The sequence below is a fragment of the Paralichthys olivaceus genome, chromosome 8, assembly GCF_024713975.1.
Source record: "Paralichthys olivaceus isolate ysfri-2021 chromosome 8, ASM2471397v2, whole genome shotgun sequence".
Classification (NCBI taxonomy): domain Eukaryota; kingdom Metazoa; phylum Chordata; class Actinopteri; order Pleuronectiformes; family Paralichthyidae; genus Paralichthys; species Paralichthys olivaceus.
This window is the reverse complement of record NC_091100.1, coordinates 2,516,141-2,543,545: the sequence shown is the minus strand read 5'-3', so window position 1 is coordinate 2,543,545 and position 27,405 is coordinate 2,516,141. Positions and strand designations below refer to the sequence as shown.

The window sequence follows — 27,405 nt, the reverse complement described above, 5'->3', positions numbered from 1 at the left end:
TTCAGCAACACAAACACCAGCTGACTGGTTTGTGCAGCGTTTCCACTCAGGATGCAGGAGACGCAGAGCGATGATACGGAGCTCCTCCCCTGTGGCACGCGTTTTTGAGAAGGAGAAGCTTTAACGCATTTAGAGTTTTTCTGGGAGGAGTCTGCGTTTGAAGCCTCGATTTAGAAAATGTAAATCCTTCTCTCGCGGGAGAAAGTTTGAAAGCAGGATTTGTCGGGGTGTAATTCCAAAACTCGGGGGAGCGGCCTCAGAGAGAATAGATCTACTTTGAAAGAGTTGCTCAGACGCACGACATTGGCTGATGGGAAGATTCTGCGAAACAACAGAGAGTGAAAGCAACAAGAGACACTCAGCAACACTTAGGTTCGTCATAAAAGAGCTAAGAAATCTGTATATTTATATTCACAGAAGAAAGTGACAGTTTTTCATTTTCATAATTAAACAGCTATGACGTACATACACTCAGTATACACAACCATAAATATCTGCTCCATGAAAATACAGGAAATCATGCAAATATAACACTTTATTTCATTTGTCATAAGGGACATTTTTTTCCACCTCTATACTCTGGATTCTCTTAATAATTACAAGTAGTCATTGCACAGTCCCCGACCGTTTACAGAAAAATCTCATCCCGCGTTCCCCACAACCACAACCGCCCTCTGCACGAAGGGCTTCATCCCTCGCTTCCCACCCTCCCCCCCGTCCACCAAGGAAACATAGACAGATAACAGGCTCGGTAGAAAAACAGTCATTTGTTCCTATTGTTTGTACAAAATTCACAGATTTATCTCGTTTGTTTGCCTTCTTCGTTTAGTTTACACACCGACTTCTGAGCAGGAAACCAAACCGCTGTAAAAATCATGCCAGAGACATGAAACCAAGCAAATCACAGTGAGGAAAGAAAGAGAAAAAACAGACAGCGTCATGGTTCCCCTCTGATCTGTCGCTTCACGTAACCAGCTCGACTAATAACAACCGGCACATTATGATGACTGTGACTTTTATTTTCTGGTTGCGTCCGTGTTAGTGCGTATGTATTTTTACTCTCGAGGAAGGATGAGGAGAAAAAGATAGAAAATAAGAAAAGAGATATATATTCATATTCATAAATATTCATTTAATTGTAATAAATAAGATTTATCGTTTATTTTATTTTCCATTTCTGATAACTGGGCGTTCAGTGATAATCAGGGCGTCCTTCAAAAGTTTGCTTCTAACGTTTCGAGCAGTGAACATGGACAGAAAGAAAGAGAAGTTCAATAAAGTTAAATGTCAACCCCTTGAACTTTTTCTCCTGTGTTGATCTTTTACATTATGAATATTTTTTTATTCTATGAATTTAAAAACCAAATAAGACAACGTAGTTTAAAGTAAGACGATGTTTCACTTCGAAATGAGTTTGATAAAATAACGTTATTAAAATCTTTCACCGTGTTTGAAATCGTTGTATAATATAAAGTGAATAATGTCCTGAATCAGAGGAAGCAGCAACAGAGAAGCTTCGCTGTGTTTTGATTCCGAGTCCCTCGTCTGCAGGCGGTGATTATAACTGTAAATAATACTAACAAGGCTCAACATCCCGCTAATGGTCCCTTCAGGCTGCAGCGTACATCGCAACTTGTTGCACAAAACGAACAACGATCTGAGGAGCTGAATCCTCGTCCTTAAAAATAAAGATAAACATGTCAGGTTTATCATTTACTGACAATCTGGACGTTACACATGGAGTTTATCTCCGGCTGGAGCCAGAGGAACCTTTTGGGGTCGCCTTCCTGTGTGGAGTTTGCGTTTTCTTCAGGTGGTTCTGTGGGCGTTCACCAGCTTCTGCAGTGACTAAGTTATTGTTTCCATAATTAAAGATTTTCCCCGTCTGCAGTTTTTTTGGGTGCAGCCACTGTGACCTGAGCGACATTTCAAAATGTGTCCATTACAATCTTCCGTTGTTAGATTTCAAAATAAAGTGTATATTTTCTGCCCCTGGTTGGTTTTAATGTCTCTTGAGTTTTTTTTTTCTCCGTCATCCATGACCATTAAATATGTTTACACTCCCCCGGCTTCAACAGCCTCGGAGAAACAAACGATGGTTAACGCTGCTAAATGTGTTCTTAGGGACCGTGATGTTAACGAAGCAGAACAAACCAGCCGATAAGACACGAGTGTGAATCTAAATCTCCCCCCCCCCCCCCCTCGCTCCTGTTGGCGCTGTGCACGGTGACGCTCTCTCACCTGAAGTACATTCATGTGCATGTGTGAATTATTCCTCAGTCTGACACTAATGTCGCTGATATGAGGTCGACGCAAAGTCACAGTGAAGTGTTTAAAAGGCTGCAGGCGCACACAGACACACAAAATGGCTCCCACATGCAGTTCCATACATGATTAAGGGAATTAAGCCAAACACACGTGTACGCCATTAATGGGATGGTCTTGCCTGTAATAACCCCCCCAACCCATCTCACACACACACACACACATTCCTATCATCATCTGGGTGATTAAAATGTACTCCTCGCTCTTTCCTCTCTGCGGCTCCAGTTTAAGCAACATGAACTGATATTTTTAACCGCCTGTGATATTGCTTCATCCAGGACCTCGCTGCCTTTCATCCACACATCCTGCAGGAGGAAGATGAGAGGAGTCCTGAAATGAGGGGAAAAGACAAAAAGAAGAACAGAACACGTGGTTCTGAGAGTTCACGGCTGAACAAAGTCGACCTCGGTTCTGAATTATCAACATGAAAAGTGGATGAAGGGTCATCTCCCTCAGTCTGTCCCTACAGCTTCTATTCTACAGCTCGGGGGTCGTCGATAAGAACTGAGAGAAAGAAAGAAACCATGAAATGTTCATGTGCAGATCAGGATTAGAGGTCGGATGCAGGAATAATTAATGGATCCTGATGAAAAAAGAAATCAGGAATAATAATAAGGGGACTGACATTTATGACTTTGTGCAATTTGGTGCAGATCTAAATAAAATGTGGAGCTGTGTGCTCTTCTGAGTGCTTAACGTTCTGTGTTGACTGAAATGAAAACAGTGAGCTCCAACCTGCATGTGTGACTATGACAAATGAAAACAGACTTGGAAGGATTTGGTTTGGATTCTGAAAGCTGAAACGTCCCATTTCTTTGGTGTAAAGCGGCAGCGCAGGACACTGGCAGTGATTCGTCTCCTCCTCAGTCGAGGACGAAGGAGGAGGAATTAAATGCAAGGCCAAAGAGTACAAGAGAGGAAATGTGGGGGAGGCGAGAGGGCGGCAGGAGCGTGACACTGCTGGGGCGCGGCCGGGAGGATGAGCCGACATCTATCTTGGTCCCTGAAAAAGCAGAATTAGCCGTGAATATCTGGGAGAGGGGCGACGATTCTCCTCGGAGACGAAGGGCGGGATTTGTGTTGATTGGCCTGTTCGCCAAACGCTCTCTTCAGAGAGACTATTGTTGGCCGCTAATTGAGATGGGGACGATAGCGCAGCGGCGTGAGAAAATGTGGTGGATTTCAGGAGTCCACCAACGTACCACCTGGGGCTATTGCCATGGCAACAGCTGCAGATGCGGGCAAAGGGGGCCGATTACGCCGACGTGATTAAGGTCAGACAACAGCTCGTGAAACACAAGTATGTGACTGTGAGAAAGAGCTCTGCTTCTCGAGGGATATAATCATCAAGGTCTGTTTATGTAAAGTAGGTCCTGGGTGAAAAGACGTCCAGAAAAGTTCCGTTCATTTGTTTCTTTACCTGCTTTTGATTTTAAGAGTAATTTCAAATAGTCAATTAAAGGAAGAATTGTTTTTTTATTCTGTGAATAAAGTGAGAATGACAAGAGGATAAAGTTTAAATGTTAGAGTAAATTATTTTTCTGCATTTCAAGAGCAAAGACCCGATACTGATTACCACACGTGTTTATGGTCTAAAAGTTGAAGATTTTTTTTTTACTTAAACTTATAACAAATAAACAAAAAAACTATTTCACAGATGTGGATACCCGAGCTGACCAACGCTGGTTAGGTTTCGAGACAGGCTCTGCTTCTGCCAGTCGGGTTTGGACCGCTCAAGCTGCACTGTACCACACAGAGCGCAAAGAGGCTGTGCTAACGTTGAAAATTCAAGAAATTTTTTTATGAACAGAACAGAGAGAAAAAGCCCTGGAAGGTGAAGTTGGCAGTGGAGGCTCCGTGGGGACAGTTCTTCTCCGGGAGTCGTCACATCTGTTTGCTTTGATTCTATAGTGGACATGAGTACGTGTGTGGGTGCATCTTGTTTTGCAGTCATGAGTCAAATATATCTCCCCCGTCTCTTAACAACCTCTTGGGATGGATCAGCCCACAGGCGGCAGCACGTCGCCCTGCGGTTTCAACAGCGCTCGCTCCCTCGAGCCCCCTCCCCCCTCCCTCCTCCTCCCTTTAACACTCGCTATTTTTCTCACTTTCTGTGCATTTCATCCTATCTGGGTAAGTGGCTTTCAAAACAAGCTCCACGTCACAATGAAGGGATCATTAATTAACCGAGAAGCTCTCAAACACATGCACATGCAAAAACATATGCTACGTCTGTGATGTGCACATGACATTCATTAAAAGTGTGCGCCCAGTGAACAGGCAGCACAGAGCATTTGCCACGATATATTTTTGGACACACATGGATCCTCGTCCCCTCAGACGTGTTCTGATCAAACTCCAGGAACACGCCGTGATTTCGCTTTCAAGAAAGTGAGGAGGAGGAGGAGGAGGAAGGAGGGAGAGAAATTGGAGCGAGTTAGTAGAAGATGAAGTCAGAGATATCGGCGGATCCAACGAGGAGAGTAAAAACAAGGTCTCATCCCATCTCCACAAAATCCACTGACCTCTCCTCCCGCTCGCTCTAACCGTCTTCACCCACCACCTTTCTGCATGCTAAGTGTTCTTCGCCCGGAGCACGACAAGCTGCCTCGATCATATTTCATAACACGCTACACGCTTTTCCTTTTTGGAAGTGCTGGATGCTTCTTTCCCTGTCGGAGCGTATCGCTGACACTCTGCCCCTCCTCCTGCTGTGGAGCACCGCAACTATTTTTTGAGCTGTTACCTCGATGGTTGAGGTTTGTTTAAATTAAACCTTTGAGGTAAAGAATGGAGAAAGTTCGTCCACATGGTCCAAATCATGCTCGTTCTACCTTTCCTTCCTGAATAAAAATTGGCAGAGCTTTTGCATCAGGGAAATGTGAACATAGCTTTGTTTCAAGCGACCTATGATAGGATTCTGTTGATGTAGACGGACTCTTATGGGATCATAAAAGCGAGCACACGCTGGCGGCTGCCTTGAGGCGCATCTTTGCAGGTTGATGCATTTCAACATGACAGGATACACCAACAACGTCCAACACAGGTTTCCAGAAAAGCTGGGTTGGTTAAATGCAACCAAACTACCCCCAACGCAGCCAGTGATTGTAATGAAGCTATTAAGAGATTACTCGTACGTGTCTTTTTCTTCGATTTTCAGTCTGCGCTGCTCTTTTCTTTTCTTCATCTGCTGCCGTTGACAGAAAAGTCAGAGTCAAGGTGCTGCATGACAGAGAATTTATCCAGAGGGAAGCCAAACCCAGCTTTTACCACAACCTTTGTGCAGACGGAGGCCAGTAAAGTGGACATGATTTTCACAGAAATGTCACAGCTACTCAGTTTCTGTCTCCTTTAGTCACGAATGGCATCCAGAGGGGGGAAGGACGGCAGCGGCAAAGGATGGCGAGGGAAATCACCTTCCACAAAAAATCTGTCAATTTCACAATATTATACAATATTTAAAGTTCATGGTGTTCTCTTCAGCCCGGGAACTTGAATGATGTTCTATATCCTCTGCCTTCCAGCCACCGATCCTTCTGTGCTCCGCTTTCGCACTTGATCTTTACATTCATGTTTTATAAATTACCGTGCTCGGCCATTTTCTTGTTCAGAAGTTACCGAAGCAGGCTTCAGTCTTATAAGAACCCTTTGTTTGCCTTCTTCCTGTCTGTAATAATCTCCAAACAGATACCCAACTGGATATCCATCAAGTCATCTCCTTGGGTGCTCTTCCCTCCCCCCATCTTCACTCTCTTTGACTCCCTTATCTTAAAAGAACAATTTCCAAGCGAGCAGCCTCGACTCTGACGCTACTCTTTCATTATCTTCCTTTGCAATCATCACATCCTCTTCAGGCTCTGTTCCACACCTCTTCTTCTCAGCTGATCCATCAAACTATCCTTTCTCTCAGCCTCGTCACTTCTGCATCCTCCTGCCCGCTGCCTTCAGGATGAAGACCAAGACAGACTGTAAATAAAAGTGTCAAGGCCTCGAACGTAGTTCATTCACTTGGAAACTGGGATGCTGAATAAAGTCTAGGATTTTAGAAATGTTGTTGGACGTCAACACACAGTGTACGAGTGACTTATCTACGATTCAAAGCCAAAGCTCACGGTTTATGTGCCATTGGCCATTTTGAGGAGGCGCAGTGAGAAAAACAGTTGGAGTTTGGAGAATCAACATATGATTGCAGCATTTTGGACATACTTCAAACAGACGTCCTCCATCATGATTTCATTGTTATATCCTTGACTTGTCCCTTCAGCTTTTTGTCTCACTTTCATTCTCCCGATCAGCTGAAGTCCTGCACCCTTAACATATTTCATCCTCTGTCTGGATGACATCTCCAAAAACCTTTTCTCTCCAACTCTTCCTCTTAGCTTATCCCTCTCTGCGTGTGATTTCCGTCCTTTCATTTTCCTCCGAGACGCCTCTCCCTTCTATTTTTATTCCCTTGTCCTCTTGTCTTTTAGCACAGACCAGCAACACAGACTCTGAAGCAGCAAGTGGTGGAATTTCCTGCAAATGAGGTGAGAAGATCAAGTTGAGGGAGCGAGACTGGCGCTGAGACGGCGAGCCTAACAGCATTTAACAGCGTCGCTCAAGGAAAAGCTTGCTTTTGAGTGCGTGCTGGTGTAGTGGAACACAACACGCTCAACACACTCACTCTGCTCCGTCTGTAAGCCGAGAACACGAGTCTTGGGGGCTTAACGTCCTCCCTCTGAGCTCAAGCTAAAAGGTTTTATTGAGCTTTTATGCGGCCGCAAAGTAACACAAGACAACTGTATCTTTAATAAGCGATGCAGGGGCCGCGGACCCACGTCTGGACTTGACAGCGGCTTAGTTGTCGGAGTGAAGTGGGGGGGGGGGGGGCTGAGGCCAACGAGACAAGCTGGGAAAACTGACGCTTGTTTCTGGCTAAAACTCTGGAGGTAAGTTAAATAGACAGGTGTACAGTAATCCACTTTTAATCAGGTGCTTTCTACATGAGAGACTTATCGCTTTGCATTTAATCAGGCAGGCTGATACATAAGAGGGTTTCCGAGGGAAAGAAGACAGTTGCCCATTTAATCAGGCTGCCTGTCATATAATACGTGTTTACTAGACGACAGATGTGTACAGCAGTCCGCTTAATGAGGGGGCTTCCTCACAAAAGAAGAGGCGGCAGCAGCGGTGCGATGTTGTTTCACTCACATGTGGCCTCGTTCACTCAGAGCGCTGAATGAACCGTTTTCAAAGGGACGTGCAGAGTATGATGGTTATGACATCACCGCCTAGAAGCTGCAATTTACTCGAAAATCGTCCAAATTAGCTGTCGACTGTACCAGTAATGAGTTTCTCATTTCGCTGCACGGAAACTTATGATGAATGTCGATTCTTCTGAATTGTTTTTTCAGCGTTTATTTAATGCAATAAAAGAAAAGAAGACAAAATGTGACTCCCTCACAATTGGTCGAGCACATGTGTATCGGCGGAATCGTGATACTGCGGCTACATTCTACGATCGCTACTCAAAATGACGTCAAGATGGAGGCTGCTGTACCCGGAATGTTTTGGTTTCATTGGTTTGGGTCGGGACACAAATCTTGAAATGATTTTCAGGATTGTGTCGGGTTCTGCCGGGATATCGACTCGATTTAATCTGAGAAAAAAACATCCTTCCCGGAACATTGCAGCCTGAGCCGCACTTTTGTTGAGACGTGTCATCCGTCTTTATTTATTTACAGTCTTTGGTCCCACTAGAGCAAAAATCTCAGTGAAAATAGAAATCCAATTATTATTCAGTCTTTAATATAACCCCACCCTGTGGTTTTCTCTCTCTCCATTTCCTGTTGCTTTCATGTCTTCCGGGTTGATTGACGTGGAAAGGTCATTGAATTGTCTCACATGTGTGTGTGTGTGGGTCTGTAAGTGAATGTGTGTGTGTTTGCATCCCTCATGTGTCAACATCCTCCCTCCTGTTCTTTCTCTGCCATCGTGTCAGAAGGCAATTAATGAAAGCCTGTGTTCTTATCTGCTACCTAGCAACCGTGACTGTTCCGCCCGTCGCCCACAGCAACCACTACTGCTGCCTGTAATCGATTGCCTGGCAAACCGGGAAGCGCGGCGTGGCATCGAACTGAGCCGCTGACCCGTGGGGCTGTGACCGGCGGTGACTGAAAAAACGTTCATGGCCACAATTTGATGTTCTGATATTTCTGATGTAAGTGTTTACTGTAAAATGTCAAGTGTAAAATAAGAGCTGACATTTTACATCGATGCTCAATATCTGTGTTCATAACTCAGGAGCGTCTGAAATGAAAACATCTCAATGTCAGAGAAAATAAGTAAATAATTAAAATGAAATTCCTTTGATTAAAAAGAGCAGAGGTACATGAGTGGAGCAGCTGTTGAGGCCACATCAGTAAATTGATCTGGGACCAGATCTGCAGAAATGTGTCAGACTTGGCTCATCAGGCAACAGTGATTGATTGATCACACTGTACATTCAATAACCATTTACTCACAGGTTTCCTGAGGGGAAACCCTGAGCCGCCACTGGGGGCGGGGAGAGAGCAGCACATGTTTCCTTTTAAATGAAACTGTTTTCTCGATTGGAAACGCTCTCACGTGTTGTTTCTGCATCCACAGCTTCTGCCGACACTTAGCAATAATAAAATAAAAGTGCCGAGCGATTGCTACGAGGTGTGACAAAGTGATTCCGGGAATAAAAGGGAAGATGAGCAACGTGTAGAGGAAGAGAATGCACCAAGAAATTGAGAAACAAAACAACAAATGTAACAGCCAGAGCTCTTAAAAAGACACAGATGCACAATACATCCACCTTCAAGTGTACAGGACGGTCACCGCCTGCTTCCTTCCATCTCCAGACAACTGCTCTCCACCCCTTTTTATTTGGATGCCTTTTTTATTAAACGTGCAGCGTTGCTCGCCCCAAGGAGCCGAGCAAAAGCATGAAAGCCTTTCCCCCAGATAATGTTCTGGAGTTGGTAATTGCCGAGCAATTGTTATTTAAGTGATGCTTAAGGAACAAGAGGTGGCATGCTGCGGTTCTTCTCCACCGTTATTAATATTTGAATGTGCTGCGCTTCACTCTGCTGGGACGGGATGACTCTGCTGTTGTCACACAATTGGAGGATTAAGTATTTTTGTTGGTATTTTGGGACGTCTCTAAAGTCTCTGAATTATTTTACCAGGACAGAGGAACAAGCAAGATGCTGATATTGAGTCTCACTAATGACATCAGGAATGAACATGTCATACGGTGCTTGTGAATCACTGAGATGACTGTTTACATGTGGGTAACCAAAGCCTGCTCAAACGTGATTGGTCCAATTAGAAAGAGACTGACTCTGAAGATTCAGATGCAGAATCTGTTTATAGAGATTAAATATAATAATAATAACAATAACTTTATTTGTATGGTAGTAGAATTCAGCTGTACAAATGTGGATTTATTATTAAACAACGCTGTCAACTTAACTCTGTAATTTAAACCCACTTTTCTCTTTTACTAAGGAACAAAAAGTATTTGGTCAGATTAGAAGTACTGAGAGGACGTCCAAATAACTGCAGCTGAAAATGAATGAGATCATAATAAGCTGAGTGTCTGTTTTACATCAGGACATTCAGCGTCCAACAAATGCGCTTCTATTTGAGGAACATTTGAAACTACAGAGACAATAATTTACTTCTTCAACAGAATCCCTGTAACAGGCAGGGCAGCAGAGATGACAGCACTGGCAGATTGTTGTTTTTGTCTTTTTATGGTGAAATAACTAAAACCCCACACTCCTTATCTTTTAAATGCATGTTTGTTGAAATCGGTGAAGTCATATCTCGGGGGTGCCGAGCTCACAGCCACAGTCTGACCAACATACAGGGGCCTCACACACATTTTCAGCTTCAGTGCCTTGCTCAAGGATATTTCTGACAGTCAGCTCCGGGTCAGTCAAATAAAACTGCCGACTGTCTATGCACAGGCTTGATTCTCAGTTGCTGCAGTGCAATGTGTCAAGGTGATGTACACAGACGGATTTATCAGAGTCAGATTATAAATGACCAACAGACCATCTAGTAGAACAGACGCTGAGATATTTACCTTGTGGACTTAAGTCAGGGTCTCATGGAAGCTTCTCTAAACTCCTTTTCGTTGTTGAATGTTATTTCTTCTTCCTCTGGCCTCACTGAATCTAAAATCAGCAGACAACTGAAACCAGAGTTTAAAAGCCAAAAAAATCAAACCCCCTTTACTCAACCCAGCTCCGTGTGGGGGGTCATGCAACACTTATTTTACCCCTTGCTCCCCGCTGCCGGGGCATCGAACGCACCACGCTAATTGTCAGAGTGCAAGCCAACCTGCTGTGTTAATGCTAATCATGCACCAGGGGGCAGGAGGGTCAGGAGTGGAGGCATTAAACCAAGGTTAGAGGAGGGGAAGTCACTCAGCCAGGGGAATGAAGAGATGACAGTGATGGGTACAAGTGCATTAGCTGCACACATGAATAAGCATGTTAGTGTCGTACAGTGTACGACACTATACTCCTCTGTTGGTGAACGGTGTCTGTGCAGAGGTGAGACTTGTTTGCATTGTGAGTGTGCACGTGCAAATGTCGAGTGTGCAAGAAACGGGCAGCGTGCAATTACATTATATGAGCGTGTGTGTCAGAGCGAGAGAGTGTGTGCGTTTTTGTGTGAGAGTGACAGCGAGCGAGCGAACAAGCGCAGCCTCATTGTAGAGCCCTGAAGACTGAAAGGCAGATTAATTAAAAAAGCTTCAGATACCCAGACTCAGCCATCACTCCCTCGACAGAACAGAGCTTCATAACAAAATCCCTCCAACACACACAGACACACACACACACACACACACACACACACACACACACACACACACACACACACACACACACACACACACACACACACACACACACACACACCATTATGAATGCTAGCCAGTCTAATGTTGAGGACGCACTCAAGCAGAGCTGCAATGTCAGACACAGCAGGTTGTTTGAAAGCAGATAAAATGTACACACTTGCATACTGTTACAAACACACACACACACACACACACACACACACACACACACACACACGTACATGCTGATACTAATTCCTGCAGCAGAGCCGGTTCAATCTTCCAAAAGGACGCACTCAGACTGTCCTGCTGTTTTTTTCCTCCTCTCCTTAAGAGGGACTGAGAAACAAGGTCCTTGAAAAGGCCAGTGGTGACAACAGCTTCAGTGTGACAGGCATATTATCAGCTCTTCAACACAGCTCTCAGGGTGTGTGGGTGTGTGCAGACAAAACAAAAAAGAGTTCTACTGTCTAAAGAAGCTTCGGTTGAACACTAACGACCCACTTAAGGTTATTATTAGTCGATTCATAAATGTGCTCTAAATTGATCCATTCATCTAACGAGTTCTCTCTTTGGTTGTGCAGAAATTCTAATTCTAATATGTCATCGAACACGTGTGATTGCTTCGAGCTGTAATTTTAAAGCCGAGACAGATCAGAAGGACCCATGAGAATTATTTGACATTCACAATATGTAGTTTCATTCCAACACACACAGAGAAATAACAATAGATAATAGATCATGAGAACTAAAACAATAAAAATACAAACAGTTGAGCAAATAATGCATCGATTATACAGAGAAGTAAATACAAAAAGTTCAACAAAATAATAATAAATCACACAGGCTGTTAAGTTTATTTCTACAGATGTTCGGTTTCGATCCGACATTAAAAACTCGCCGTTTGGGCACTTTTTAAAGACCATTTGTAAACGTGGATAGAAATATTCAGTCCATATTGTGTGTAGGCAGGTGTGAATATGTTGTGTTGTGTTTGTGTGGGAAGGTGTTTGTGTGTGTGTGTGTGTGTGTGTGTGTGTGTGTAGACTAGTTATGTGTGGGAAGGTATATGTTGTGTATGTGTTCTCACATTTCATGTCCATATAGTGTAACTCTACTCTATTCAAACACGTACAGTATATTCATTGATTCACTACATTAGTGTGTGTGTGTGTGTGTGTGTGTGTGTGTGTGTGTGTGTGTGTGTGTGTCACAGTTGGCCACCGGTAGATAATCCTCCACTTTTGTGTGTTGGTTTCACAAGGGAACTCCCTCAGTCAAGTCTTTTCTCATTTGGTTTGACGGTGAGTCAAACGATCGACCCACAGAGGAATCAACGTCAGTTGCAGTTAAACCACAGTCCTGCTTCCTCTTTAGAGCCGGTGACACTAGCCAGGGCAAACATCAGCATGACCCATCTTAAAGCATATCAGGGGTATAGGGGTTGAATTGGTTTTAAGTGGGATATAAACACGTCACTTAGGGGCAGAGCATCTCTGAGGGAAACAAATCATAACTTTAGTTTACAATAAAGTTTGTGAGGCCAAATGTGAACTCCCTAAAACTACTTTATACACAGTCTGTGTTTTAAAACATGAAATCTGCAGCTAAATACATATGTTATTAGATCAAACTGATCTTCAAACACAAAAATTTAGCGAGTCCAGATTCAGAATGTTAATCGGCCTAACACTTCCAACAACTTCCACTGCGATTTCTAATAAACAACTCTTAAAAACAGAGAAAGTCAAACACAACTAAATTCATCATTGTATTTAACAACCCACAATATATTCTGGCCTTGTTCATTGTGCTCCAGTTAAATTGGTTTGAATGGGGCATACATGTGCTCTGAAATGAGCCTTTCAAAAGCAAATCTTCACGTTGCCTCCAGCGGCTTCTGTCAATCAAATGCTCCGAGTAATTAAAATTCAGATTGTGGCTCCAGAGTGAAGTCGTACATTTCTATACATCCTGAGATGAAGGTTTGCCTTTGAGACAATGTGAAGAAGCCTCCTGCTCCTGAGTCAAAGCAGCCCAACAGAAGTAGTCCAGAGACCCTGTAGCATATTTTGGAATAACATGCTCAACAATCACCTTGTTGAAATTAAATATGCAAAGTAAATTGTGAAATAGCTGATAGATCTTCTCCAAAGCAACAGCCTGCGTGAGTGTAGCTGTTATGAAGTGTGCGTTCAGCCCTGGCTAGCTCTGCTCAGCCCTGTAGTGGAAAACAGGACCGTCCCACCCTGTTACACTAAAGCACAGAGATACTTTTCTTCACATTGCACCAAACTGCAGCTTCTGAAATGTATCTGATATAAAAAAAAAGGTTTTATATTTTACATGTTTACAACATAAATATAATATTCTGTTTGGCAGAATGCACAGATTTTGTAAACGGGGTAGATATTGGTGTCAGGGAAAAGTTGGAGATTAAATTCTAAGAACATTTTGGTGAATTATCTTCATCACGTTACGTCTGTCCCAAGAACCCCATTTCCTATACTGTTATTAAATTCCAGGAGAAGTGACAGAGAAAGTAATGATCACAACACTGGGCCTTATGGTCCATTAACTTGTTAATGGTGACGGGTGAAGGGGCATAAGGGGGTAGGAAGAGGGATGCTTCTACTTTTACTCCTGCAAGTGTGAAGCCAGCATATATCCTTACGATGTGTTAATGTTTACAGCATTAAAACAAAGTCCATGTTTCCACTGCAGAGCCTGTATGGATTCAAGAAGCTGAATTAAACAGGAGCAAAGAGACCCCACTGACATTCCCAGGGAACCACTGCAAGTCCACAGTTTCTCTGCCAGAGTTTCACCCTGAGAGCAACTCCAACCGGAGGCAATCAAGATGGCTGCTCCATTATTATCCATGACTATTGATTTGTGTTTTTCAATAAGCCCGAACTTCAAAAGCCTACAAAACTGAAATGAGAAACCAAACTTTTGTAGCAATGAGTCCCAGAGGCAGCCAGCAAAATCGTCTGAAACAGCGTAAAACCCCAATGAATTACTCCAAGGCATATAGAGACTAGCCCTCCAGCTCTTAGATTAATAAAAGCTTGTTGCTTATGCACCAGAGCTGTTCCATCCAAAGTACCTGTTAATCACAAAGACTATCATCTTGATCTCTGTTTTAATATTTGATCAGAGCGTTGTTTTGCCAATTCCAAAGGATTCACAGCTCTGGACAGAAAGGGTTAGACTCTACTCCTCGGAAACCGTCACAAGTCGTGCTGTCCCAATTGTTCCCTGTTATTTTCATTTCCTTCTGAGACTGTCAGCACTTGCCTCCCAATGATTCATCATCGTTGTTAATCGGCCAGACTTGAGGGAAGACATACAGGGCAGTCCCTAAGGTGCAGGGTCTGTACGCATGTCCGTCGCAGCTTGTGGATTCTGGCCCCTGAGGACTGGAGTCATTGTGAGGGAGGCAGATCAGAAAACCAAGCTGTCAACTGAGAATAACTGACTTAGATGAACACATTGTGTGGGGAGTGAGGGTGTTCACACAGAAAGAGGAGCAAGGCTTGGCCAAAACTGGAATGCATTGTTAAAAGTATTTGCCTCAAACAGGGCAGAGAAGAATGATGTCTGTTTGGAGAACAAGCCAATTAAAAAGCGTAAAGATCTAAATAAAAGCATGAGAAACACTGTGCTGTTGGACAGAAATGACTAATTTGCCTAGATGTAAATTATTGGGCACACTGTACATATGAATAATTGATAATGTTTTCCTTACATCTAGATAAAGGCCTCGAGGGCACATGCAGGTAACCTCAGCTCGATTCCCCCCACTCATCCAAATGAAGTCATTATTTTTAAAAGGCGTCCACTCCTGCATAGCCCCTGGTACTAATCTAAAACTAATTGACTGGTGATTCCTGGGACCAAACAGAGTCGAGAGCTGCCAGTGGAATTTGAACAAAAGACCAAAGCAGCAAAGCGGGCGCTCCATAAAGATGGAGGCTGTCCAACTGAGTGCCTGAGGGAGTTTGCTCTGTGTTTTTGATTTGGTCCCACCTGCCCAAATTAAGTTCTATTGATCTGATAGCAGAGTAACGACATGCCGTTGACACCCCATTGTGAATGCCAGTGGGGTTATTGGATTGGCTGCCATAGATGACATAGAGAGGTCAGAGGGAAAGCCATTACTCAGTATGAAAAACAATGGAATGCCAAGAGAAGAAAGAGTGGGTAGTTTGGGAGGACGGAGTCATAGAGCTTTTCATTAGAGCTAAATTAAATGGTTGTAACATAAAGTATTTTTTCACTTCGCTTCAAGGTGTCTTTACTCTTCAGATTGTTTTTTTTTAGATTTCTGCCAACACACAAAGAAGCCGGAGGTGAGGGGAGATTTGCTTTGCTGTGCACACAGAGCTGAAATATCACAATTCAATTAAAAAGAATGACAGAGAACTTTGTTTAGTCAACTCATTTTGATTGAAGGAACAAATGTGATATTTATGTAAAAAGTCTAATAAAGCATGCTATCTTGATAAACGTGAGGATCTTATGAGGAAAAGAAAGTCTTTATACGCCACCGTCAGCAACCTCGTACTTTCCACATCAAACTCACACCTCAAAACAACGGGTGAATTCCAGCCCTGTCAGAACAACGGTATCAGGGTGTAACTTACAGGCGTGACGGACCAGGTCCAATCAGTCTCTAACACAAAGACTAACACCCAGGAGGTGGTTAGCTCACCTTGTCCTGCTCATAACCTGCACAGTCATGGAGAAGCATAAATCTTCACCATAGCTTTTCAGAGTGTTTTAGGGCCATTTCTTTCTGCAACGTTTAGAGGCAACTCAGAGACGTGGAACGTTGTTGTGTATCTGACGAGGGAGGCCGGGACAGAAAGAGAGATGGGTAGACGAAATGCAGCCGTCATTAATTTCAATCAGGCTCCCAGTCTGGCAGAGTTAATAATATCAGCTCGCTCCTCTGACCTCAGATGATGATACGACATCAACCTCCACAAATTACTCATTAATTTACCCCATTAAGTTGGACAGAGGTCGCGGGCAGCGAAAAAGAAACAGAGGGGAATGAATTAATTAGATGATTTTAAAACAGAATTTATACCGTGTCAATTGAGATGTATAATAGCAGAGAAGGAGAGGTCAGCATGCCAGTGGTGAGGATAGGACGAGTGGGCAGAAACTAAAGAGGCGGGTGACATTATTATGCATAGATGTTGATGCAGGGGGAGTGTTTATAGATCATTTACATAGGACTGAGCCTTGCCTCCGTTTGTATGAACACATTTCATTATCAGACACATTAATTCAAACCTGCCTCTAAACACAAATAACCAAAATTAAAGTAAGCAACTCTCTTGCTCATTGGGAAAAAATAACAGAACAGCATATATGATGAATGTAATAGGAACCTGTGGACTCCAACCTCCCAGGGGCACTTTGGTCCATAGCAAGCTCCCACCCAGAGCAGTGCAGGGTGATATATATACTGAGCGGAGAGTATATCCTGCAGGCCTTCACTTGCTCGTACCTTCCATTTTATCTCTCTGTGTTGTGCAGGTAGGATTTGAAATTTTTTGTGTGATTGACATCACACTGCAGCCTTGCCTTCAGCTGATCCATCTCCACTGTGTCGCCTCAACACTGGCATGTTCCAAATGAGATGCAGCTTCAGTTAAACCTCTAACCTGCTCTCAATCTGTCTTTTTGACCAAATGTGATTACTGGGTTCTTTAATATAGGCGTGTTTTGATAACCCACCCTAAAGTAATTTCTGCATGACACTCTATTGATATGTAAATGTCCTACTATGTAGCCTCTCTTATCAAAAGAAATGTACTACACCTGTAAATAAGAAATTGGCTCACAGAAAAAAAAAGTGCCTACAGGTCTTAACAGGGTTTACTTCATGCCACTGACAGGCGAGGCCAAACCTACACATTTTTGTATGCACACACACATACACACATGCAACTTCCCAAATGGTTTGTTATCTATATGCAAAGCATCTCCACTAAGCTACCCACTCTCCTACCGTGGAGGAGACTGAGAATTGAGAAGGACTCAACCCTTCCCACCCTCTCCCACATGCCCACGCAGCACTGAACACATGTACTTGGGTGTTTTGAATCAATAAGCATGTTCAACACACAGTATCCCCGACCTGTTCTTATGCTGGCTAATTGCCAGGAAGAACAATTAGTCAGATAAGTATCATTTAATGTCCTCCCCAAAGGTGTGGGAGATTCAGGCTATTCTAAAACAAATGGACCTAATTCCTCATTCTGCTCCCTCATTATCTCCCTAAATGATGCTTCTATAGGGGAGCAGGTGTTGGCCGGTGCAGTGGAATGATTGTTTTGTGAATGGTGGTTTGATGGGATTAGAGAAAAGAGGGATGGGTCTTAATTCATGAATGGTGCTGCTTCTGGTGAGATAGCTGAGCTACAGTGTGCCAGTAATGAGGTAGAAGACACTTGCTTATCATCATTTGCTTTGCTCATAGTGGGTTTTCAGTTGGTCTGTGGAAGCCTGTGAGGACCAAAGTGCCCGGTATGAGGCAGTCTGGTGAACAGTTTGATTCTTGTTAAGTATCATTCAGTATTGTGCTGCAAACAGCCGACCTCTGAAACTACCTCTTAAAATGTCAATGATTTATCATAGAATCAACTCCCATAAAATCCCCCAGAGAAACTGTCTTTAAGATCCAGCAGATCCATGTCAGCGGACACCTTGGAGGAAATATAATCTTTCTTGCTACATTAAAATCGATTTCCTTTATTAGTCTGCTGTCCATCTTCACAATTCCCCTTATGGCATTTGACTTTGCTTCAGCTCACAGCTTCTGCTGGGCAGAAACGCCCTTCCAATAGTCCAAAATATCATGAAGGTCCTCGTCCTTTGCAAATTGCACCTTCTTACGCAGAGCATGGCCTGCCGCTATATAGGATGCCTCCTCTCTGGGGCTTTTCTTGTAAGGCCGGAATCGCTCCCAGATCCGCAGTGTGCTCTCAGATGAATACTCGGGACTAGAGGAGTATCCAGAGTTGTAGTTGTGGTGACGAGAGGGTGAGAGCTGGGAGTAGGTGGCTGTGGCATCCCTCTTAGTGCGCCCCAGTGGCTTGAGAAATGAAGCCTTTTGGGTAGGTGAGGGTGAGTCGTTGCCGCCCTCATAGTAGAGTGCGGGAAAGGAGTGGCGGTGCTCAGAACTGTGGTAGTCTGGCTGAACCTCCAAGTGGTGCTGCTGCTGTCCAGGGACAACAACCCCACCTCCACCCCCGTTATTACACCCCATTCCCCCCCCATTCACACTCACCCCACCACCATTTATGTTTCCCATCCCATTCCCATTGCAGCCCCCAACTCCTCCACCTCCTCCATTTCCACCTCCTCCAACACAGCCCACAGGACTGCTCTTTTCTGTTGGGTACTTTGGAGGATCACTACGCTGCTCAGGAATATCCACACTGTAAACCCTGGTGCTCTTCACAGATACTGCAGAAGGGGCACCACAGCGATTCTTCACCACAGCGGTGTCAGCACTCAGTTGCCTCTGAAGGGGCCGCACTGCATTGGCTGGGGGTGGATCACGGTAAGGAGGGGAGAGGAAACCCCCTCCACTGATACCCGGGCGCTCAGACAGGGGCATGACCAGGGGTACTGGGGCCATAGAAGGTGGATGAGGCTGTGGATGCAACTGAGGATGTGGCTGAGAATGTTGCTGAGGATGTTGCTGAGCATGGACCTGAGGGTGAGGCAAAGGGTGAGGCAGAGGGTGAGGCAGAGGGTGAGGCTGAGGATGAGGCTGAGAATGTTGCTGGGGGTGAGACTTTGGATGCACCTTTGGTGAGGAGGCCATGATCTGATCTCCAAGGTGACCTGGAGAGAGGGGCAAGAGGTTGCGGGGGAGGGACGCAATAGAAGCTGGAGGCTGGGAGGAGGACACAGAGTTAGCATTGTCAGCTGTTGTCACAATGTTGGCAGAGGCATCCAGCTTCAGGGCATCGATGCAGTTGTTGATGATCTGGTTCACCTTGTCTACCTCCTTGGCGATGGTTGAAATCTCTGATGCTGAGCCATGGCCATCGTCGTCAGAGTCCTCCCCAACCTCTGTCCCATTCTCAGCCCCACCTCGCACATCCACAACTACTTCCCCTCCCACGCCTACTCCTCCAACTGACACCCCTCCCTCCCTGCCTTCCCCTGCCACTCCCGCAGTCCTCACATCCATGTAGTTTCCCTTGCCGCCCATTGCCTCAGAGAAGGCAGTGGCCATTTTTTCCACCTGTGGCAAGGTGGAGAGGCGTGAAGAGCTGGTGTTGGCTGAGCCGTGCAGCATGCCCGTGCTAGAAGAGGCAGACTGAGGCAGCTTGCCTCCTGCCCCTCCTGAATGATGGTGCTGGTGGTGAGCCTGCTCCTGGAGACGCTGCATGGCACCTGGGTCATTGGTCACTGCTGCAGCTGCCTCTGGACCATACCTGAGGAGTGACAGAATCACTTTGGAATAAACTACATATTTGAATTCATCATCATCATTTTTGTCCTTTTCAAATTTTTGTGGAAACCACTTTCCTTATCTTAATTTAACATAATACTTAAAAGTAAAGCTATTAAATAAATTGTGAAAAACTGACCATAGGCTCAATAAAGATTATCATGAGGAAATTAGTTTTTCTACCATATGAGGCGTTTAAAAAATTAAATAATTAAGACAACAAATGAACTGATTTACACAGAAATTGCTTTAAAGAAATGAATCATATCAAATGGACACACATGAGTTTCTGCTGTTGCCAAAACATCTCAGATATTGTTACTATTTTTAAAAAATAAACTTCAAACGAGAAACATCCGTAACATGGTCATTACGACAATCATTAACAAAATTGTGCAGTACCTCATCTCCAAAATAGTTTTCTTCACACTTATAGCTTTCTCCTTCTCTTCCTGGATGCGTCGTCGTCTGAGACAGTAATAGACAAATCCAAGGACAATGACCATGCCAAAAAGACATCCCAGGATGGTCATGATGTAGTGGGTGGTGGTAGATGGATTGGTACGCTGGTCCTCTGGTCCCATAGCTCGTGTAGTAAAGGACAGACAGGTGTGGTTGTAGTGCTGAGATTTGCTCATAGAAGCTACACAAAATGTGTAGTTGCTGTGTGGTTTCAGTTTGTCCACAGTGATTAGCTCCTTCTTCTTTTTCAGGGGCATGACGTCTGCAACGAAAGTGACGTTGTACTGGGAGAGTATGTACATCTTACTGTATGGTCGTGGGATTTGCACCATTAGTGAAGCTGCATAGAGGGAGACAGTTTGAAGCTTCATAGAAATCTGATGGTTGTAGGTTGGGTCAGCAGTGGATGAGGTGGTTGGCTGGTGGTAAAGTCCTTGGTCTGGGTTGTCCAAACCCATCCCTGAACCATCTTGTTCTGGTATCTGAGAGGTCATCCCTGTCGCGCCTTCATGACACTTGGATACCAGCTTGTAGAGGGCACTTCTTCCGTGTCCGGGCACTGGGCTCAGAAGTGGATATCCATTCATTTCTGGAGGGCTTTCGCACTGGAGGCGGTCGTAGGTGTGGGTAACATTGTTAAATGCCTCCAGCCAGGAGAGAAAGCTGTAGAGTTCACAGCCACAGTGGAACGGGTTTCCTGCCAGTTCACACACCATCAGCCGGTTAAGTACGGTGAAGGTAGACGGGTCAAGACGTGCCAACTTATTGGAGGATAAGTCCAGGCTGCTGAGGCTGGGGCACTCCCAGAAGGCATTGGTGGAAATGACCTCAATGAGGTTGTGTTGCAAGAAGAGGCACTGCATTCGACCCAGACCTCTCAACATGCCCTCAGTTAGGTTTGTAAGCTTGTTGTAGCCCAGCTGGAGAACCTGAGACAGATGGGGAGAGATTACAATTTTGATTCAACTTAATGTGTTGGGTAGATCACCACAGTATAGATCATTATTATTTCTGTGCAAGCTTTGCTTCTGTTTCACAAGATATTTACTGAAACCTCTTGACAAAACAGAGTTGTTTTCTAATCTTCAAACCTGTAGGTTGGCCTGTCCAGCAAAGGCTCCGTCCTCGATGTAGCTGATGTCATTCTTGGTCAGATTGAGGTCAGTGAGGTTTGTGAAGCGATACATGGAGTTGAAGAGCACAGCCTTAAGTTTGTTCTCATTCAGCCTCAGGTCATGAACCTGGGAAGACAAAAGAGCAAAGGACCTTACAGCTGATGCATTGAATCCTCTGGCAGCCACAGAGCAGGACCTACACACTTGGTCTGAAATTGTTGCAGAGAGAATACAGCACCTCCGAACATGCATTGATGTATAATGAGTGAGTTCTCCCTCCAATTAATACATCTGAACAAAATGTGTTTTTGGTTTATCAAAGCCTGCTTGCAAGCAGCTGAGCTTCTCTTCTGAGAGTTGAATGTAGTTACCATTGGGTGTTTACATAAACGGTACATAAAAGTTTTCACTTTTTGAATGATTCATGCCACAAATTTCAGATAGTTACACTAATTGAAATACGGACTGAAATACAACATCAGGCCACAGCCCAAATGAATAAGATTAGCACAAAACATTAGCTGATTAAACTTGTTTGAGCATATTGGAGATTTAGACTCATCGAGGGTAAAGTAAGGTTCTTCAAAGTGTTCACCTTTAATAGTATCATGTAACTTTATTTGATTAAGAATATGCAATTTACAGTTTCATTATCTATAAATAAAATACTTTATTATCTAAATCGTCACTGTCAATACTTTAACTCCAATCGACACATAATCACAAAAAAACATTAGGATTATATTGACTGAAAAAAGTATTCACTCGCAGCTTTGCAGAAGTCAGTGTCCTGAGTAATGGTATCTGCTCTTTAGCTGACACCATTACAGTGGGAGTGCATGAAGGCATTTACAGAGGTAGCTGTGGTGGTATTAAAGGCCGGTGGATAGATGGGTTCATACTGACCGTGCTGTTAATGTGTTGAGGGATGGTCTCATATGGAGGCTGGTTCTGACTGCAGATAGCCAGCCAGACATAGCCTTTATCCCCCTCAATCAGCCAGCAGTCGCCTTTCACCACGCTGGGCAGGTGGAGGAACAACAGAGCAGGGAGCAGCAGGAAGGGAAGTAGGGAGGACACACCGAGTCTGCTGGTCATGGTTTGGATCGGGAATGTTTGACGTCGCTTCAATAGAAAAGAGGAGGAGAGAGGAGGAGAGAGGAGGAGAGAGGAGTCGAAGGGAGGAGGGCGGTGAGCAGCGGTTTCAAATCAGGACAGGCTGCAGGTAAGGTGCACGCCGGCCAAATAGGAGCAGAGAGAAAGGTAAGCGGTCGGGCGTCTTCACGGTGATTAGAGCTGAGCTTGCAGCATGGCAGCAAATCCTGTCCCCATTTTAGGTGTTCCACGTCAATGGGTTTTGGAGACAGTCACCCCAGCTGCTACTCATGGCCTCCGACAATCGCACGACTCACAGGTGACGAAGTTTCCGTCTCAGAGAAAGCCAGAAGGCCTAGAGAGAGAGAGAGAGAGAAAGAGAGAGAGAGAGAAAGAGAAAGAAAGAGGATATTAATGTTGATGAGAACAAAATGATTAAGAAATGATGGATAATCGTACACATCACGTATCCACAAATGGTTTTGAAAAAACTGAGTTTGAGTCTTATTTCTAAAAGCGCTGCGTACAAAAAGGTTTAAGATTCTAATACCCATGCAACCCAATCCCTTCAAGGTAATGTACCACATAATAAATCCATTAACTGACAATATTATTTATTTAAGTCTTAATAAAGCCCAGAGAAATACATTTAGACTTTTTTAAATGAGACCTTGTTTTTTTTATGTTCTGTAATTATTCACGATCATGAAAATAATTGCCTCGCTTCTGCTCACACATTAGCATATGATGCACCAATAAAAATGGAAATTGTCAATAGTATGAAAGAAACACTGCTTTCCTTTAAGAGTTTGTTGTGTCATTGTTCACAGGCCTTGCCAGCTTGCAGCTGCAGTTCTATTATTTCAACTTTGAGGTACATAATGAAACAATAAAAATGTAATAGCTGCAGTTATATACGGGTGAAACGAGGCGGGGGGGAATTGGCTAAGTGGAAACCAGAGGAGAGCTGCTGTAATTTGCATGTTTTAAAAAGGATAGTAGCTGACATTTAGCTATTTACCTTTCTCAGGGGATTAACTGTGGATTAGGCTCTAATCCAGCGTAAAATATTATGTATCTCATCGCCACAGCTCTGACTCTTAATTTGTTTGCAAAGTTTTGATTCCCTCCCAGGGGAAAAGTTATCAAGGCCCCACATGAATGACAGGGAATTGATCGTTGAGTAATAGACTCTTTTTAGATACTCTCACTTCTTCAGTACTTTTATGTCTCAGCCAGATTAAGAGAGTACAACCCGAGGCGCTGACACGGTACGACCCCAACACTGGAAACCAGCTGTTAAACTGCTCCGTCCCAAATAGCCTCTCCTCCGCCTCCTCTTTCGTGTGATCCTGTCCTGCGTCTCTTTTGGGCCCGGAGTCACTTCTCATTTCCGTCGTGCCACACCCCGAGCGTGCAGCTCTCAGTCGTCTCCTCAAATTGTTCCGCGAAATTGATATCGACATTTCAATCCCTCCACCACAGGCTTTCAATTTGCCTTTGACCCGGCACCGTTGTCTTGTGGGTGTAAAATGAAAGACCAACAAAAAAAGCAATTTACAGCTAGAGTTGCACCCTCACCCCCACCCCCACCCTCCCTTTTCACCTGTATAATTATGAAAATCATCAGTTAATCAATTATGTATTCTGCTTTGATATCAGTGCTGCAAAGTAGGGCACATGTGTGTGAATGTGTGACTCGTAGTTCATGGTGCGGCGCCGCGATGAAGCGAGGCAAGCAAACTGAATTATTGATCAAACAACAGTTTGGACATTGATGATAACGGCCACGCTCACACAGATACTCATTCTCCTTCTTTCATCCCTCTCTCATTCTTTGAAGAGGCCTCCAAGTCTACTATCGTAATGGAGTCATATACAATCCTCCACATCCCTGTTTAATCGAGGGGTTTTAATTCTAGCAGCTTCTCTGGCAAACTTCAATTTAAGAAGATTTTGGGTGACCACAAAAAAATGACTGTGCGTGTGATTTGGGCTGTTTTTCCTCATCAGCTGCTCATATTGACAGGATATCTGATACGACATGACTGCTCAGCTGACGTGGTGTTTACTCTGCTCCAAAAACATGAAAGACGAGTCAGACAAGACTCACTTGAAAGCCGGTTGTTTACTACCAAGACCATCCCAGGATTTTTCTTATTTATAATCCTGATCTCACTACTTCAGTCTCTCAAATCATCCGACTCGGTCTCCTGTCTCTCTCGCCATCTCTGTATCTTTATTTTTTTGCATCCATCATCATCTTCCTCCCTCAGCCTGCATTGTTTAAAGCCTGCTTATCTCTGCTGCCTTTCAAGTAGGAACACAACTGAATGTGCTTCATCGCCAAAACACACCCTGACACCTTTTGTGCGCCATCACGTCCCCTCCTCGCTGCTTTTATCATATTCTTGCCACTGGTTTTTATTTTGACAAGAAGCCAGAGGAGACAGCCTTATTTCTCCCCACTTGCTTTCTTCTCCAAACCAGACTGCCTTTGTGTTTAATAATTGTCCCTGATAGCAGCGCTTTAATTAAAGCTTTGCATCTGACAAACATCTCTAATGATGTCAGCGCATAAAAGCAAATGGAAAGTTCCCAAACTGAGGGAAAGTAAAGAGCTGACGGCCTCTAAGAAAAACAAAAAGAGAAAAAAAATTAGGTTGGATATTAGAAATGTTAAAGTGATGGTAAAAGTAATAGTTTTCCATGTTTGACATGATTATTGCTGCACAGTAATTCAGTGGGTAAATGAAAGCCTTCACATTAAAAGCTGTTTGTTATGAATTGGTTAGAGCCTCAATGATGGAAAAACATACAATCACTGAACATTGAACATCAGTTTGAGAAAAAACAAAACTGTCTTAATTTCCATTTCCTGCTAAAACATAGATTATTACCTGAGTAAACAATGGTGCTTCCTGTAGTACATGGGTTTGTTGTATTCTGTGTCAGTATTCACCTGAGGAAGAATGTTCCATGTTGATACAGCCACATGCTAGAATCTCTACTCCACACTAGGACCATGAATGTCATCCACTTGCTGACATATTTCAGTCTGGACCAAAGCGGTGGACTGACGAACCCACCATCAGTTATTTAAAGCCAAACTGGAGTACTGCTGTTACTTAGAAGAAAACAACCATGACAGTGACTGAGAGGAAAAAGACAGAGACTCCGATGTACCTGGCCGAGGCTCAGCAGAAGAGAAAGAAGAATCTTGGTAAGAGACAGGATCAATAAAGAAAGAGGTAAAGACCGACCACATGAGACGTCAGGGTCACTAAATCCAGACAAAAAAGAGTAAATGATTTGAGTAGCTTTAATCATTACATTACATTTAGCTGAAGCTTTTATCCAAAGTGACTTACAGTAAGTGCATCGACCACAAGGATACAAAGCAAGAACAGCAAGAATCATGTGAGTACAATTGGCTTCAAAAAAGCCGAATCACAAGTGCTACAAGTAAATGCCACAAATAAGTGGTGGATCCTGCCATCAAATGTCATGGAGATCTGTTCAGTCTGTATAATCTTGCCTGTTGTTATCACCCTTAGAGACAATCATCCTGGATAATACCTACAAGTTTACACCCTGGATTTTATTTTACATTAACATCTGCTTCAGAGTCTGAGAAAGGTTTCATTGAACTTTGACCATCTCAGCTAAATCTCCGGCTTTAAGATAAAAAAAAAAAGCTTTATTGGAAGGCACCTTGGGTCTTAAGGGGTTAACCTGTGTACAATCACACCCAGGGACATTTCCCGTAAGAGTTTACTGATTCATCATTTATTCGCTATGTCAGTAAATTGTCCTTCTCACTGCACCAAACAAAGTCCTGTTTTCCATCTGATTCCGAACAGCTACTTTCAAGGTATCAGCCATCGCAGCTTAAAAACTAAAACTTCTAAACCAAACTTTGTCCCTTGAGCAAGAACTGTGATGAATTTATATGGCACAATTAACTCCCAAATAATTAAAGAATCACTTTGTGCATTAAACATTCAAATAACTGGATGGACCATTAACAGTCCCACGAGAAACGATATCAAATAATATTGGCAAAAGCCTTCGGGAGTAAATCCCCTGGAACAGAGAACTGACTGTCTGAGCGAATTCTAATGAAATGCAAACCTTTGTGGACATATATAGTCCAACTCCACCCATGCATTCATTAAGAAAGTGTTGAGGGGCTGATTGACAGCATAATCTCAAAGACAATAGGAAGGACTGTTTAATTTAAGATAAGGTAAAAGCTGTAAAAGCGACTGGTGGGCAAAACATCTGAAAGGTGAATGTGAGCATTTGCTTCAAGGTGTTATTATGAAAGTTAACTGTAAGTGTGAGGGAGAAGTGGACAGAGTAATTTGGGTACTCCCGTTTGGGGACGCGTATCATGGTCCCCCAAAGGTTAGCCATTTATTTTACAGTGTTAAGTATCACAAAGACGTTAAGATTGTAATTGGCTTTAGATTAAAGTTAGATGAGGGTCAGGATGACAAATTTAGGGATTTTGATTAATTTGAGCCTACGGGAAAAGAATGTAAATCAATGAAACGTCCGCACAAGTTAGGTCGATCTTTCTTTTGTTCACTGAAATCCTCTCCCTGCACCAAGACTTGAGAAGACGACAATAACAAGGAAAGCGTAGTAGCACAGTCGCCCTGGCGATCAGGTCACGACCCCTACGACTGGGTGAGAAAGAAACAGAAAGACATGTTGACAGGAGACAGAATAACAGAGGCGGTGCACACAGAGGGACATGACACTGGACAGATTTCGTCAGTGGACCAGTCAAGCGATCACCCAGTGATTAAGAAATCCAGCAGACCATAGGCGTCCGTCCAGGACCCCAGTTATCCAGCGGGTCAGTCAGACAGACGGCCTGAAGACCAGCCTGCCAGCCAACGTCTCAAATTGTCAATCAATCCGATCCTCCGGACAGCAGCCAATCAAGAGACAAGCCAGTTAGCCGGACAGCAGGTCAGTGTGTTGAGCAGTCAGTCAGTCGCTGACTCAGGAACCACCATGGAAGCTGCGCTATCTGTTGGTCCCAG

The 27,405-nt window shown here is 43.9% G+C and overlaps 1 protein-coding gene across 2 annotated transcripts in view; it reads right to left on the bottom strand.

The window, feature by feature from the left end:
- Positions 1 to 368: 368 nt before the first annotated feature.
- LOC109640170 (protein phosphatase 1 regulatory subunit 29-like) overlaps positions 369 to 27,405 on the bottom strand; it is a 187,630-nt gene continuing 160,593 nt past the window's right edge. For both annotated transcript variants that reach the window (XM_069530358.1, XM_069530359.1), the window contains exons 4-7: positions 22,160 to 22,703; positions 21,230 to 21,379; positions 20,079 to 21,067; positions 369 to 19,659 (exon numbers count right to left, since the gene is read on the bottom strand). In XM_069530358.1, coding sequence (XP_069386459.1) covers positions 18,018 to 19,659; positions 20,079 to 21,067; positions 21,230 to 21,379; positions 22,160 to 22,351 — 2,973 coding nt within the window. In that variant the 5' untranslated portion in view covers positions 22,352 to 22,703 and the 3' untranslated portion in view covers positions 369 to 18,017. The remainder of the gene's footprint in view (positions 19,660 to 20,078; positions 21,068 to 21,229; positions 21,380 to 22,159; positions 22,704 to 27,405) is intronic.